Genomic DNA, 16,330 nt, shown 5'->3' with positions numbered 1-16,330 from the left:
ATTTTCTGAAATTTCCATAAATTTGTTTTTCCAATAAATTTTACCATTAAGTTTAATTGAAATAATATTTACCATTCCTAAATAAGCTTCAAGCGACGATTCTTTCTCTCTTGCGAGTTTTCTTCAATTTTTTTAATCATGATTTTAAATTTTCAGCTACTAGGGGCTATAGTTCGGTCTTTGCTATGTTTTGGTGGATGCTGCTACCACGACTGTTCAATATCAATATTAGTTAGCATATGATATTGCTAATGCTATTGTTTTGTTATCAATATTGATTTCAGAAGCATTTTAAATTATTTATTCAATTTATTGGTAAATTCTTAAGTTGTCGTAGGTGTTGTTTCCTTTTCCTAATTTATGTGTCCAGCTTAACAAATAGACTCAGTGGGAGTCTGTCTAGGAAACCAACACAGCTACCAGCTATAAAAAGGTGATTAAAGTATATAGGGTAGTTACAGAGGCATTAGCTCGGTTTCTGTAAGAAGCAAAACACTTAGCATGATAAAAATCCTTCGATTTACAAATGCCTTAGATAAAGTTTTAAAAGTAAAATAAAGTTATTTTAGAAAGTGGAGAAAATGCGTTGGCTAAATTCTCTCTGATAGATCAATAATTGAGAAGTACATGAGTTAATAAAGACCTTTACCCCTCAGTTTTATAAATTATGAGCAAGTTTTCGATTCATCCGCTGGAAGAGTTTTATCAAAGGTCCTACCCTTGTGTGATATACTAGATAAATAAATTAAAGTGATTAGTGCTTGGTATGAAAATAAAATTGCTGCGGTTGTAGTCGATCATTGAAGCCTTCTACAAAGACACAGAATGCTGCGGGAAGACAAGTGACGGGAGTAACCCTTACTTTCGTATCACGACGGTGGTAAAACAAGGCTCTGTGCTATCACCACTGCTATTTATTCTTATCCATTTATTATACTCGCTAGACCTGTGATGGACAAGGGATCCAGTTGGATAATAAGAGACTGGGAAATGTTGATTTCGATGGTGACATCCTAGACTCCTGCAAATAAAAGCTGCAGCATTACCTTAACCAAGTTAGGGACGCTGTCGAACTTTTTGGCCTTAAGATAAGTACCAAAAAAACAAAAAGTATGCCAAATACTGGATCTCCACTCGACGCAATAACCAGACGATAGAGCAAGTCGTAGAGTTCAAGTACGTACAAAGTACTATCTACGCACGATGTACATCGTACTTTGTACGATGATCGTAAAAAGTAAGATGTAATAGCCAGACGATAGAGCAAGTCATAGAGTTCAAGTACGTGCAAAGTACTATCTACAATTCAGGATCATGTCAGCGAGAAATCAAGTTAAGAATCTGCCTGGCTAATGCATCTTACAGGAAACTGTCTCAAATTTGGCGCAGCCAGAAGTACTCTCTCCGACTCAAGCTAAGGCTGTCGAACAGCAACGTCCTCTCAAAGCTTTGCTGTGGTCCTGAAACTTGGCACATAGATCAAATACTTGAAAAGAAACTCCTCGCCTTCAAAAACTTGTGCTTAAGGCGCATTCTAAATATCCACTGGTCCCAAAAAGTAACAAACGCTACTATACGACAGAAGACATCTCAGCCACTGGTAACCAAAGTGATAAAATATAAGAAGTGGGGATACACCGGTAATGTGATACGCATGGCAGAAACTCGACTACCAAAGGTCGTCCTTCAGTGGCAGCCATGTGGCACCAGAGAACGAGGACACCCCAAAAATACCCTGTGATGCAGCTACCGGGATGACCTCGCAAACCTCAATACCTCAATCCAATATGAATGGGAAGATGTATGGCTGGCCGCAGCAACGAGATATGACTGGCTACTCTTCTTGGATGCCCTAAGCACCTCTGGAGGCACAGGAGGATCTACGGTAAAGGTAATGTTATGGTAGGAAATGAAGTTAGCAGCTGATTTCGTATTGAATCAGGAATTAAACAGGATTGTGTTCTATCTCAATTTTTGTGGATCATTCTGATTGGATTTGTCCCAAGGAACACAGCAAAGGGTATAGGAGAGCATGGAATCAAACTGGGAAATAAGACTCTCCTGGACTTGGATTATTCTGATGATTTGAGTATCATAGATGAAAATTTTAGCAAAGTGAATGGATTTTCGAAGGTTTTGAGAGTTGAGGATGCAAAAATAGGTGTGAAATTTAATGTTAAGAAGACTAAGTTGTTAAGACTGGGATTAAGTAAAGGTGAAGAGGTAATGTTGGGTATCGAAAAGATCAATAAAATGGACAACTTTACTTACCTACGTACACTATTATTATTAAATAAAGTGGACCCAGAAAATATGTTGAAAGTAGAGTAGCGAAGTCCTAGACTTTTTTTTCCCAGTTGAAAAACGCTTAAAAGAACAGAAAGATAAGTCTGCGAATCAAAATTATAATATTAGAAGCTACTGTGATGACAGTGGTCAAGTCTGGATCTGAAACATGGCCACCCTAAAAGATGGCATAGGGTTAGTTAGAGGTTTTCCATAAAAATTGTCTACAGATTGTTTTAGGTACAGGTCTGATTGACCGTTTTTCAAGTAGTAAGTTCTACGAAAAAGGAATTTGTCTCCCGCTTTCTATGGTTATAATGGGAAAAAGATTAAGAGGGTTAGGAAAGGATCTTTTTTGGCCACCCCTTTAGGGCCAAACAAAAAGCAGGACGTCCCCAAATGGGGCGAAAGGAGGTCACCAGAAAAAGCTGAAGGGAAATGGAAACTTCTTGGGAGGGTGTAAAAAGGGAGGCTTTTAATAGATTGAGATGGAGGATGAGCATGCGCAGCCGTGACGATCTAAGGGGGCTCGGTGCTGCTGTTAGTTGCCATCGGTAGTAGTAGTAGTAGTAGTAGTATTTAATTTATGTTTATTTTCAGTAACACACTTACAGTTATTTTAGCTGTGAGGCATTTTACCCCCGTCTTATCAAAGAACTACCCTATAAGCTAAAGTTCTAATTTGTATTTACAATTGTTTTAAAAGTAAGGATTTATTTATGTTTATTTTTCTAGAAATAGGACTACAAGATCCTTCTAAACGTGAGGAAGGGTGGCAGACCTATCTTTATTCTTGCGTTCCCTGTTCCACTGAACATCCACACTATATGTTTAAGTTCTAATTTTTATTAAAATAATTCTAATAAAGGGATGAAATCCCTCACCAATATTTATCATAAGAACCTCTCGTGTAAGCTTTAAAATCTTTAGCCTGTAAATGCAGTTTTGCAGTTATAAATATATCTTTGAGCCTTTGGGTATTCCTTTCCTACTGAAGATACACTGACCTTTCACCTATAGACTGCTATACATTTAAGAATGTTCTGTTGCTGTTAGTATTACCTAATCGGTCTCAAATAATGTTAGTTTTGTATGGACCTTGTACCACCATTGCACTACAGTACAATCTCTAGGGCTGGTGAAATACGTAAATCACTTTTCGATAGCTGTAAACCAATATGGTATGTTAGTATTGTCTCCTTACAGAATTTTCAATCTAATCCAGCTGAAAATGTCGTTTTGTGGTATACAAGAGCAGTAATGAGGGTATACCGGTGGTGAAGTATCTTTTGTTATTTATAATTAGCACTGTAACTTAACACTTTTGTTTGAACAATACCTCTGCCAATATATAATAACTCCCGGTTAAAGACAAGTATTAAAAAAAAAAAAAACACACATCCATGACCAGACTTATCAGGAAAAATATGAACTTTGGCATTTTGGCTTACAACAATATGAGACTTCCACTGTAATCAAATTTCAATTTGTAATCCTTACTGAAATCATATCCCCCTCTGCTAGTGTTTCCGACTTTTTTAACATTTCTTTTTTTAATTTTCCTGTGCTAATAAAACAATAAACTTGAAATTCGTGAACTGTGCGTAAATACAATCAGCATAAAACAAGAATCTATGGTCATACATATAAACAATCATCGAAGCTCCGTTTCTTAAAGTTTTAAATTGTATAGACAATAGTCGCCCTTTAATAGCGACGAAGACCACACTGCCTTTCCATCATAAACAATAAGTAGAACAACAGGAAAATTTTTATACAAGACAGTGGAAAGCAACTTTAAATGTATATTTCGACCCTATATCCAAGGGCCGTCTTCAGCAAAACAAACGAAGAGAATAAAAAACAAGATAAAAGAAACTTACATTAAAATTCAATCATTAAAACTGAAAGGTTTTTTTTTTTAAACGTTTTAAAATAGCCCTAATATCATTACTTCAAGGAAGTTCAACCAGGACTCCTGAGTAGATTAGAATTTCTTATTACAATTTTAATTTAATATTTTCTAAGAATTTATTGAAGTTTAATTCTGTAGCATTTGCGATACCCTGAGATAAATTATTTAAACACAGCTTTACAAGTTGTTACACTTTGTGTTATTGAACGACTAAGGAGTTTACAGGTGTTAAAGCACTGTTCCTACCTATTTCCGTATTGCCACATACAATTTTAGCTTCTGGCATTTTATCTTTCAGTAATAGTAATAAATCCATCGAGCTTGGCCTGTACCAAGTTACACGTTTACCCGTAACCTGTATATTTTGGAGGTCCAAAGAAGAGTCCATCTGAAAGAGACAAAATTAATATTCGATCAGTATTTTTTACCTCTTATGAACAACCCAGGTAGTAAGATGAGGTATATATATATATATATATATATATATATATATATATATATATATATATATATATATATATATATATATATATATATATATATATATATATATATATATATATATATATATATATATATATATATATATATATATATATATATATATATATATATATATATATATATATATATATATATATATATATATATATATATATATATATATATATATATATATATATATATATATATATATATATATATATATATATATATATATATATATATATATATATATATATAATTAATGCTAGAAAAGGTTCCCTTGAACATCTTTATGACTTTCTTCCAGCAGTACATAATACACAAGCTAAGGTCTAATCGTTTATTGTCTTAGTATTATTTTTCACCTTTTTCACCAAGTTGTTGTTTTATGGGGGCTAAAATAAACTATGTATTTATCTGTCTTTGTGTATGTACGTTTATATATATATATATATATATATATATATATATATATATATATATATATATATATATATATATATATATATATATATATATATATATATATATATATATATATATATATATATATATATATATATATATATATATATATATATATATATATATATATATATATATATATATATATATATATATATATATATATATATATATATATATATATATATATATATATATATATATATAAACGTACATACACAAAGACAGATAAATACATAGTTTATTTTAGCCCGCCATAAAACAACAACTTGGTGAAAAAAGGTGAAAAATAATACTAAGACAATAAACGATTAGACCTTAGCTTGTGTATTATATACTGCGGAAGAAAGTCATAAAGATGTTCAAGGGCACCTTCTCTAGCATTAATTTCTGGCTATGACAGAATTGAGAGGGATAAGAAATTTGATCTTTATTCAAAAGAAATAAATTTCGGTCGAAGAGCGGTATGCGTATTAAAAATTTCATATATCCACATAACGCAAACCTATCTTTTAGTGCCTCTTTCTCTGTGAACCATTCCCAAAACGAGGAAAGCTAAGGACATCTGGTAATGTTACAGCATGCTATTTATATTAATGCTGTTTATAGCATTACCCCAATTTTTTGATTGTAAGAATATAAAAAAAAAAATACTATTTATAGCATTACCCCAATTTTTTGATTGTAAGAATACTTCAGCATGACTAGTTTAGCATAGCTCACTCGTAGGCTAGACACAAGGATATCAAGGCAAACAGCTCGTGTAGTTTGCTTATTTCAGCGGTACCGAAGATCGAAGCACTTAATTGAAGAAGACGATGCAGTAATATCCCCTTGTATAAAGACTGAAGATGCTGGTGATTCTCGTTTCTTGGAGTTGAAAACCAGAAACTTTGATTCTGTGCATTGACTTGTAGATTAAAAATGCTGTAATCAAATACAAGCTTATATATGTAACATCAGCATAAGTTATTAGACTCAAATCACAAATATCAAAGCTAAAGCCCACAAGAAATTTGTTTTTTAACCTTAGATGTTAAGTTTTTGAAAAATATCCCACCTAAGACAGAACATTGTTGAAGTCCTCTTTTCAGTTTAACTGAATCACTAAGTCTTTCAAAACTGGCACGTACCAGGGTCTGGAAGACGACTGACTGGATTACTGAATCAAATGGAGCGGAAATACTAACACTATGAATATATACTGATAGCCCGAGTGATTTAGCCTTGGCAAGAATGCACTTTATAAATAAAAAATATAATTTAAATTAATTTCACTACAGTGGGGAAATTTCCAAAATTATTTGCTTTATCCCTGTCTAATTCTTTTCCGACAAGCGATTAACTTCACTAGGTTAATTACACTAGATTCAATTCAGCTTTTATTGGTTGCTGTTTCTATCACAGAGGCTATCAGGGCACCATTTATTGACTTCAGATTCTAATAGTTTTATCACTGGCCTGTTTATATTACGCAGTAGCTACTTAACTTTCAAAAATGGTTAAATCTCAGTTATATCTTATTTATCTTCAGACATGTCTCTTTACTTAACTACTGAAAAAAGTGACAAATAATAAATCTTCCACAAAGCACCATGTAGATTATTTGTCTGTCAGAAAATCTATTAGCCGAGGAAAAAGAAATTTCTTTCTCCTATCTAAAAACTATTCCCTCTACGTCTCACTTAATGAATAGCCGCCCGTTAAGCCCTGTCTTAACTGGTGTACCTGCTAGCATCAATTGATGAACATGAGTAGTAAAGATCCTTTATTTCCTGTTTTTAATGAGCGTTAATTTAAAGTAGTATAATAAACAGGACTACATAGGATAAGTCTCCCAAGTTGTCTGAACATAAAATTATTTTTCTATTTTTCTTCCATAAAAGTTGGTTTGCAAGCAATATCCTAACAATATCACTTCCTTTTAGCGTTTGCTGGAATTCAAATTTGCTGAGGATATAGAAATATCTCACCAATATTTCCCTTACATGTTAGCTAGCTTCAGCCGTTATATTTCTGGGTAGACATGACGACCAAGGATTGCTTCTGCAATCCAATAACGAACATAAGGTCATGTTAGCACTAAAAAGTAAATATTTACATGTATATTGTCATTACATCTTAGGTACTAGAGGTAGGGTTTATAAAGTGTGAGTCTGTATCTCAACTGCATCTTCCAACGTTGCTTTTGAATGACGCTGGTAATCTATTTTTTTTTTCGAACCATAGTTTGCTGAAACGTTCTACTTCTGCAAGTTCCATTACTGGTCCCATTGCACAAATTTAGCACAGATCAGGTCGGTAAACATAAATTTATCTAAGGCCTTTACCACTGACGAATCAGATTCAGGAAACAAGATCTGAATTCTATTGGCTAAATTATATAAGTTAAGCTTGAAAGTTTAACGTAGTCAAACTCACGCACTTCTGCAATAGATGCTTTGTTACTACTGCAGTCGTGATTACTTTTGCTTTATCTACAGGTGTGACTCTAGTGGGATTCAAGCACCAGGCGGAAGATATAAGAAAACACAGTGAAAGAAAGCCACTCACGGCTGTGTGTACTATTATTCAGAAAAAAGAAGAAGAAACAAGACCAAAAAATTGAATAGAAAAATGAATCGAACGTTAATTTATTCAGGGAAAATTGGTCGAAATCGAAAAAAAAGAAAAAAAAATACAAACAGCATAGGATGCAGAGGAAGATATAAAGACAATTTTGAAAATAGTTATAAGAAAACAAAAATATTTAAAATACTACCGCCAGTTCTGGAGGAAATATTAAATCTTGCGAAGAGTCATATGGCATAAAATCTGGACTTGCTACCAAACCAGTAGCTTTTACTATCTTCCCTTCTGACTGACAGCATGAACCATTTTGAACGTTACCACAGCATCCATTAAAGTTTTTTGAGAAGGTTTTAAATCCCTCTAGGATTGGACGATAGCCTGTGCAGCGACAGAGGTTACCTTAAAAGAACACATAAGTTACTCTTCGTATAAATACAGTAAAGTTTATCCTACTTGTTCTCTTTTAATTTAGTGGAAAACAATATCCCAAATACCTTGAAATTAAATTCATAGAATTGATCTCATAAGGGAAACCTTCACTTGTCACGGTCGTTAAGTTGCCAAATTTATTTAGTTAAAAAGATCTAGTTCGTACGGGAAACTAGACACTTTTTTTACAATGCAATATTAAAATTATTGCTGAGATTTTTTTCTGATTAGTATCAACTATCATGAAAGGAGATGTGTTGGCACAATGTATTATTTATTTTTTCTTGTTCTTCGGGGGCACCAGGGCACTTCGTATCAAAGGAGTTGTCGCAGAAACTTCGAAAAGGGCTTATTCGACTGGAAACTTGAGTGGCTAGTGTCATTTTTAATAGTTGAAAGTGATTGGAAGGCAACTAACGCCCCTTCCACGCCCACCATTTCCCAAAACACATGCAATCAAAATTTTGAGATAGCCATTTTGTCCAGCGTAATTGATTTCCAGATAAAAATTATGTTTTCGAGGAGGACACTCACCCACAGCCCTCAGGGCAAGGGTAGTAAGCGATACCCTGGGGACATGTACAATTTTTATAGAAAGCGTTGTTGTAAAAACTTCAAAAAAGGCTCATTCGATTGGAAATTCAAAGGGCTAGTGCCGTTTTAACAGTCAAAAGTAATTTGACTGTGATAACCCCCTCTTTTAGTAGTAATTTGACTTACGGTTACAAACCCCCTCTCACACCCACATTTTCCCCAAACACATCCAATCAAAATTTTGAGATAGCCATTTTGTTCAACGTAGTTGAAAGTTCTTAAAATTAGGTCTTTGAGGATGACAATCCCCCCACAGCCCTCAGGGCAAGGGTTGTAAGTTATGCCCTGGGGGCATATAAGGTTTTTTATAGAAAGTGTTGTCGTAGAAACTTCAAAAAGGGCTCATTCGATTGGAAATTGAAATGGCTAGTGGCCTTTTTAATAGTCAAAAGTAATTGGAGGGCAACTAACCCCCATCTCAGGCCCACCATTTTCCCAAACACCTACATTTTCAACGTAGGCATAGCCCAACAGCCATCTTTTTCATCGTAGTTAAACTACCATTACTACTAACAACTCACCGCAGCACCAAACCGCCTGAGGCCAACACAGTTACGCACGCTCCTCCTCCACCCCAATCTATTCAAAGCCTCCCTTTTTACACTCACCCACGAAGTTCCCATTTCCTTTAAATCTTTCTTTATGACATCCTCCAACCCCAAACGAGGACGACCTGCTCACCGTTTAGCCCTAGACGGTTGGCCAAAAAAAAAAAAAATCTTCGACAATATGTCATCCTTCATCCACACAACGTGCCCTAGCCATCTCAACCTTTCTTTCATTATAGCCCTAGAGAGCGGTATCGAACCACATTTTTCGTACAGCCTATTGTTGGAAATACGGTCAGTCAGCTGGGTACCCAGAACAATCCGTAGGCAATTTCTCTGGAAAACATCTAGCAAATCTTCATCAGCTTTTCGTAGCGCCCATGCTTCAGAGCCATATTTAACCGCTGCCATCACTGCAACTTCTAACATTATAATCTTGGTTTGCAGACTTATCTTCCTATTCTTCCAGACTTTTTTTAACTGTGAAAAAACACAGTAGACTTTTTTCTCCCTACTTGATTCCGTGGTCTCCCATTGCCTTTCCCAGAACTTTTAACTTAGTTAAAAGTTCTGGAAATTAGGTCTTTTAAAATGACAACCCCCTCAGAGCTCTCTGGGCAAGGGTTGTAAGCTGTACCCAGGGGGCATATAAGGTTTTTATAGAAAGTGTTGTCGTAGAAACTTCAAAAAGGGCTCATTTGCTTGGAAATTGAAAGGGCTAGTGCCCTTTTTAATAGTTGAAAATAAATGGAGACCATGTAACCCCCCTCTCATGCCCACCATTTCCCCAAACACATTCAATTAAAATTTCGAGATAGCTATTTTGTTCAACGTAGTTGAAAGTTCTGGAAATTAAAATTTTGAGGATAACAAACCCCCCAAACCCCTCAGGGCAAGGGTTGTAAGCTATGCCTTGGGGCATATAAGGTTTTTATGGGAAGTGTTTTCATAGAGACTTCAAAAAGGGCTCATTCAATTGGAAATTGAAAGGGCTAGTGCACTTTTTAATAGTCGAAAGTGATTTGAGGGCAACTAGCCCCCCTATCAAGCTCACCATTTCTCCAAAAACATCCATTCAAAATTTTGAGATAGCCATTTTTTTCAATGTAAATGAAAATTCTGGAAATTAGGTCTTTGAGGATGACACTCCCCCCAGAGCCCTTAGGGCCAAGGTTGTAGGTTATGCCTTGGGGGCATTAAAGGTTTTTTTTTTTTTATAGAAAATGTTGTCACAGAAACTTCAAAAAAGGCTGATTAAATTCGAAATTTAAAGAGCTAGTGCCCTATTTAATAGTCTAGTCGAAAGTGATTAGAGGGCAACTAACCTCCCTTTGACACCCACCATTTCCCCAAACACAGCCAATCAAAATTTTGACATAGCCGTTTTTTTTTTAACGTAGTTTAAAGTTCTGGGTATTATATCTTTGAGGATGATCAACCACCCCCACATTCCTCAGAGCAAGAGTTTTAATTTATGCCCTGGGGGCATATAAGGTTTTTATAGAGCGTTACAATAGAAACTTCTAAAACTTCGAAGGGGTAGTGTCCTTTTTAATAGTCAAAAGTGATTGGAGAAAAACTAACACCCCTCCCACCCCCACCATTTCCCCAAAAACAACCAATAAAAATTTTGAGACAGCCATTTTGTTCGACGTAGTTGAAAAGTACGGAAATTATGTCTTTGAGGATTACACTTCCCCCGCAGCCCTCAGAGCAAGGGTTGTAAGTTATTCCCTGGGGGCATATAAGGTTTTATAGAAAGAGTTGTCGTAGAAACTTCAAAAAGGACTCATTTTTTTGGAAATTGAAAGCACTAGTGCCCTATTTAATAGTTGAAAGTGATTGGAGAGTAACTAACGCCCCTTTCAAGCCTACCATTTGCCCAAACACATCCAATCAAAATTTTTAGATAGAAATTTTGTTCAACGTTCTGGAAATTATATCTTTGCCAGCGTTGTCGTATATACTTCAAAAAGGACTTATTCAATTAGGAATTGACAGGGCTGGTGCCCTCATTAATAGTCAAAAGTGATCGGAGGGCGAATGCCCCCCCCCCTTCATACCCATCATTACCCCCAACACTTATTATCAACATTTTGATATAGCAAGTAGTTGAAAGTAGAAAGTAGTTGAAAGTAGTTGAAAGTAGTGAATTTTATTGAAAGTAGTTGAAGGGTCCGGAAATTATGTTTTGAGTATGACAACCCCCAACAGCCCTCAGGGCTAAGGTTGTAAGTTATGCCATGGGGCATTTAATGTCATATAGAAAGTGTTGTCGTAAAACAAATAGAAATTTTGAAATAGCCTTTCTATTCAAACTAGTCTAAATATCATAAATTCCAAATATAAAAAAATTCTTCTTTTATTGTTTTCATTTATAACTATTAGAAAACAAAAATTAATTAAGATTTTAAGAGATAAATATCAGCATATGTATATTAAACTGACAATGCGCATTTTCCCGGTAAATTCATTTGAATTTTTTACAGTAAAGTACAAATTATATTCTGGGTTTTAGAAAGCATAGGGTTTAGAACCCTACTCAGATTGATTTCTGCTCGTTTTGAGTTTGGCTTATTTTAATTTCTGTTTTTTTTGGGTTTCATTTATTTATTGATACTGATTTGTGGTAGTTATATGCTTGGTAGATTATTTGATTCTATTTTTGGTTATTTTTGGTTTAATGGAGTTCTTTACTTTTTTTTTGAAAAACTTATTTTGTGCAAAAAGTTTTTTGATTAATTTGAAAAAAAATATACTATGGTTTAAATGTTTAAAAAATCAAGGTTTTCTCTCTCGTTGTTTTCATTCTGTTCAAAATTAATGGGCCAAATACATTTAATTAAGCCTTATTTAGCAAACAGGCTACAATACAAAAAAAATTGAAACCAAATCGTAGAGCAATTTTAACGGTCGTTACGTTTACATAAAATCGTTTATTCTATTAATATTCATGCTGTTCACAAAAAATTTAAACAGTAATTCACATGGATTAACTCATCACATTGCTTCACAAAAAAATAAGATAGCTAAAGTGTGCAACTGAATGGTCGTGCAATCGAATTTTGTTCCAGTGGGAGCATCTATATGAGCCCCATATTCAGGTAATTGCATGAGGACCAATACCCACTCTTCACGGACATTTTTTTAAGTCTGGCAAATATCTTCAATTATTTAAATTAAGACTAATGTTTCGAATGTAAGAATCGTCAGATTTACAACATGTTTTCAAAAGATATGACTTATGATAACTGAAATACAATGTCACCATCATCAAATAGTTCGTGGTAACGAACTGTAAGTAAGGAGCGACCCGGCTCAATGGTAACCGAAACTCTAAAAAACGGAATTTTGATACCAATACATACATAAAAAGAATCAAATTTCAATGCTGATTTTAAATTCATAGACTTCATCGTTATACAGTTTAACCATTAACAGCTACGTACCTGGGATAATTCTGTTGATTTACGAAAAAAGAAGGGAAGACCCTCTAAAAAATAATGGAAATTCATAAAATTCCCACCATAGTATAACGCGTATCCGAGAACTATTTCTTCATGTTTTCAAGCACCTACGTTTAAAAATGTTACATTTTCGCTTTTTTACCAGGAGAAAGATCAGGGATGCGTTTTTATTTGTTTTTTTTTTCTTTTTCTTTTATTTTTCCCAGGGGTGATCGTATCGACCCAGTAGTCCTAGAATATCGTGGGAGGGCTCATTGGAACGGAAATTGAAAGTTATAGTGGCCTTTTTAAGTGACCAAAAAAATGGAGGGCAACTAGGCCCCTTCCCACGCTCATTTTTTTCCCAAAGTCACCCGATAAAAATTTTGAGATAGCCATTTTGTTCAGCATGGTCAAAAATATTATAACTATGTCTTTTAGGATGACTTAATCCCTCGAAGCCCCCAGGGGGAGGGCTGAAATTTATGAACTTTACCCAATGTTAACATATAGCATTGGTTATTGGGAAGTATAAGGTCGTTTTCAGGGGGAATTTTTTCTGGTAGTGGGGGAGGGTGGTGGATCAGGGGATATGTGGCAGGATCTTTTCATGGAGGAGGTATTCATGGGGGAAGGGATATTGCTATGAAGGGGGCGCTGGATTTCCTATCATTATTTAAAAAAAAATCAGAAATTAAATATAAGAAAAACAAGTTTTTCAACTGAAAATAAGGGGATGTGAAAGTAAGGGTGGTATTGACTAAGGGGAGAACCCCCTAATATACGTAAGAACCCCCTCAATAGTAATCGAAACTTTTAAAAACGGAATTTTGATGTCAATAAATGTATCAAAAGAATGGGCTTATAATGCTGATTCGAAATATATAAATTTTATTAAGTTTAGTATTACTCATCAAAGGCTACGAGCCTCAGAAAATTTAAAGAGGGAGGAAACATCCCCTACAAGTGAATGAATTTTAATGAAAATCCCACCGTCAGATTCAGCATATCAGAAAACCCTATTACATAGGTTACAAGCTCATATCTGCAAAAATCTGCAACTACATCTGCAACGTATTTTTTGCCAGAAGAAAAATATACGAATATAGAAGTTCGTTACGTCAGTTAATTTGTAAATTACGTCAGAACCAAATTTAGGGACAGCCATTTAGCAAAAGAAGAGTAAAATTTTTATGCAAATTTTGTTTACTTATTCAAGGACGGTGAGCCAAAATAAAAGCTGCATTAACTAAAAAACCATCAGAAATTAAATAAAAAAAACAAGTTTTTTAAACTGAAAGTAAGGAGCGGCATTAAAACTTAACAAGCCAAGACAGTATTACGTATATGTACGGGGCTGTCCCCTCCTCAACGCCTCGCTCTTTACGCTAAAGTTTGACTCTGTCTCACAACTTTATTTTTTAAAACAGTAAAAAACTTTAGCATAAAGAGCGAGGCGTTGAGGAGGGGACAGCCCCTTTCATATACGGAATAATTTCTGTTCGTTTTAAGTTTTAATGTCGCTCCTTACTTTCAGTTTAAAAAACTTGTCTTTTTATTTTAATACAACCAGGATCTTATCTTCTTATGTTTCAGTGGTGTTTATAGTTTGTCTAAAAACATATAATAAATAACTTTAATCAACAGATTTACAATATATTTTCATATAACATTTCATATTTTCATAAAACATATATCATGTAATCCCCAGATTTACAATATATTTTCAAAACATATCAAACAGTTCGTGGTAACGAACTGTAATTAAGGAGCGACCCGGCTCTATAGTAACCGAAATTCTAAAAAAAGGAATTTTGATACCAATGAAGATTTTGAAGATTTTTATGCTGATTTCAAATATGTAAGTTTCATCAAGTTTAGTCTTACCTATTCAAAGTTACGTGCCTGAGAAAATTTGCCTCATTTTCGAAAAAAGGGGGAAACAACCCCTAAATGTCATAGAACTTTAATGAAAATCCCACTATCAGATTCAGCGTATCAGAAAACCCTACTATAGAGGTTTCAAGTTCCTATCTGCAAAAATGTCAAATTTTGTATTTTTTGCCAGAAGAAAGATCACGGATGCGTGTTTATTTTTTTATTTACTTTTTTTTCCAGGGGTCATCGTATCGATCCAATAGTCCTAGAATTTCGTGAGAGAGCTCATTCAAACATAAATTAAAAGTTCTAGTGCCCTTTTTAAGGGACCAAAAAAATTTGTGGGCAACTTGGCCCCCTCCCAGGCTCATTTTTTCCCAAAGTCACCCAATAAAAATTTTTAGATAGCTATTTTGTTCAGCATAGTAAAAATATAATTAATATGTCATTAAGGATGACTTAATCCCCCACATTTCCCGGGGGAAGGGCTGCAAGTTATAAGCTTTGCCCTTTGTTTAGATATAGTATTGGTTATTGGGAAGTATACAGGCGTTTTCAGGAGGAATCTTTTCTAGGGGGGGGGGGGTCGGAGTGGAGGTTACGGGGGAGGATCTTTCCATGGAGAATATTTCATTGGAGGAAGGGACATTTCCATGACGGGGTGCGAGATTTCCCAGCATTATTTAAAAAACGATCAGAAATTAAATAAAAAAAACAAGTTCTTTCCCCTGAAAGTAAGGATTAACATTACAACTTAAACTAACATAAATGATTAGGTATATAAGGGGGTTAGTCCCCTATTCAATACCTCGCTCTTTACGCTAAAGTTTTTTTTAGTACTTTCAAAAGTGCTATCTATTCTAATTAACCGGCCTTTGTGATTCAGGGGTTTGTGATTCGAACAAAGTTCAAACTTTGGTGTAAAGAGCGAGGTATTGACTAGGGAGCGATCTCCCTAATATACGTAATAAAACACACGAATATAAAAATTTGTTACGTAAGTTAATTCGTAAATTACGTCAGAAAAAAATTTCCAGAAAGCCAATTAGCCAAAAAAGGAAAATTAATATGCCAATTTCGTTTTAATTATTCATGTACGGTGAGCCAAAATCAAAGCTGAATTAATTCAAAAACGCTCAGATATTAACTAAAAAAAAACAAGTTTTGTTAACTGACTGTAAGGAGTAACATCAAAACTTAAGACGAACAGAAGTTATTCCGTATATGAAAGGGACTTTCCCCTCATCAACGCCTCGCTCTTTGCACTAATGTTTTTTATTGTTTAAAAAAAATAAAGTTGTAAGACAGTTAGCGTAAAGAGCGAGGCGTTGAGGAGGGGACAGCCCCTTTCATATACGGAATAATTTCTGTTCGTTTTAAGTTTTAATGTCGCTTCTTACTTTCAGTTTAAAAAAAACTTGTTTTTTAGTTAATAACTTATGAGAACTGCAATTGTAATCACAATTATCCAAACCAGGACTATAGCTTTTCTATGTTTCAGTTGTGTTTATAGTTTGTCTAAGAAATGTCTTGCAGTTTTACTGTATAACATTAAAATTCCAATAAAGAACAAAAATTAAACAAAATAAAAGTTCATACTCTATAAGAAAAGCTCTTTGATGTCAACTAAGAAAAACAAATCATTCAACCATTCTTCATTTTCTATAAATTTCACATTTTGTTTCTTTTTCTCCCTGAACTTTTTTATTTCG

At 34.3% G+C, this 16,330-nt stretch overlaps 1 protein-coding gene across 3 annotated transcripts in view; it reads right to left on the bottom strand.

Annotated features, from left to right (window-relative positions):
• LOC148950636 (xanthine dehydrogenase/oxidase-like) overlaps nucleotides 1–16,330 on the bottom strand; it is a 354,380-nt gene that overhangs the window by 238,639 nt on the left and 99,411 nt on the right. For all 3 annotated transcript variants that reach the window (XM_089092523.1, XM_089092525.1, XM_089092524.1), the window contains exons 6-7: nucleotides 7,914–8,122; nucleotides 4,448–4,589 (exon numbers count right to left, since the gene is read on the bottom strand). In XM_089092523.1, coding sequence (XP_088948649.1) covers nucleotides 4,448–4,589; nucleotides 7,914–8,122 — 351 coding nt within the window. The remainder of the gene's footprint in view (nucleotides 1–4,447; nucleotides 4,590–7,913; nucleotides 8,123–16,330) is intronic.

This window comes from Artemia sp. Qi Xiang Cuo, chromosome 7, assembly GCF_049724085.1.
Source record: "Artemia sp. Qi Xiang Cuo chromosome 7, ASM4972408v1, whole genome shotgun sequence".
Taxonomy (NCBI): domain Eukaryota; kingdom Metazoa; phylum Arthropoda; class Branchiopoda; order Anostraca; family Artemiidae; genus Artemia; species Artemia sp. Qi Xiang Cuo.
Note: the sequence above shows the minus strand (reverse complement) of the source record. Positions and strands in the feature narration are given on the sequence as shown.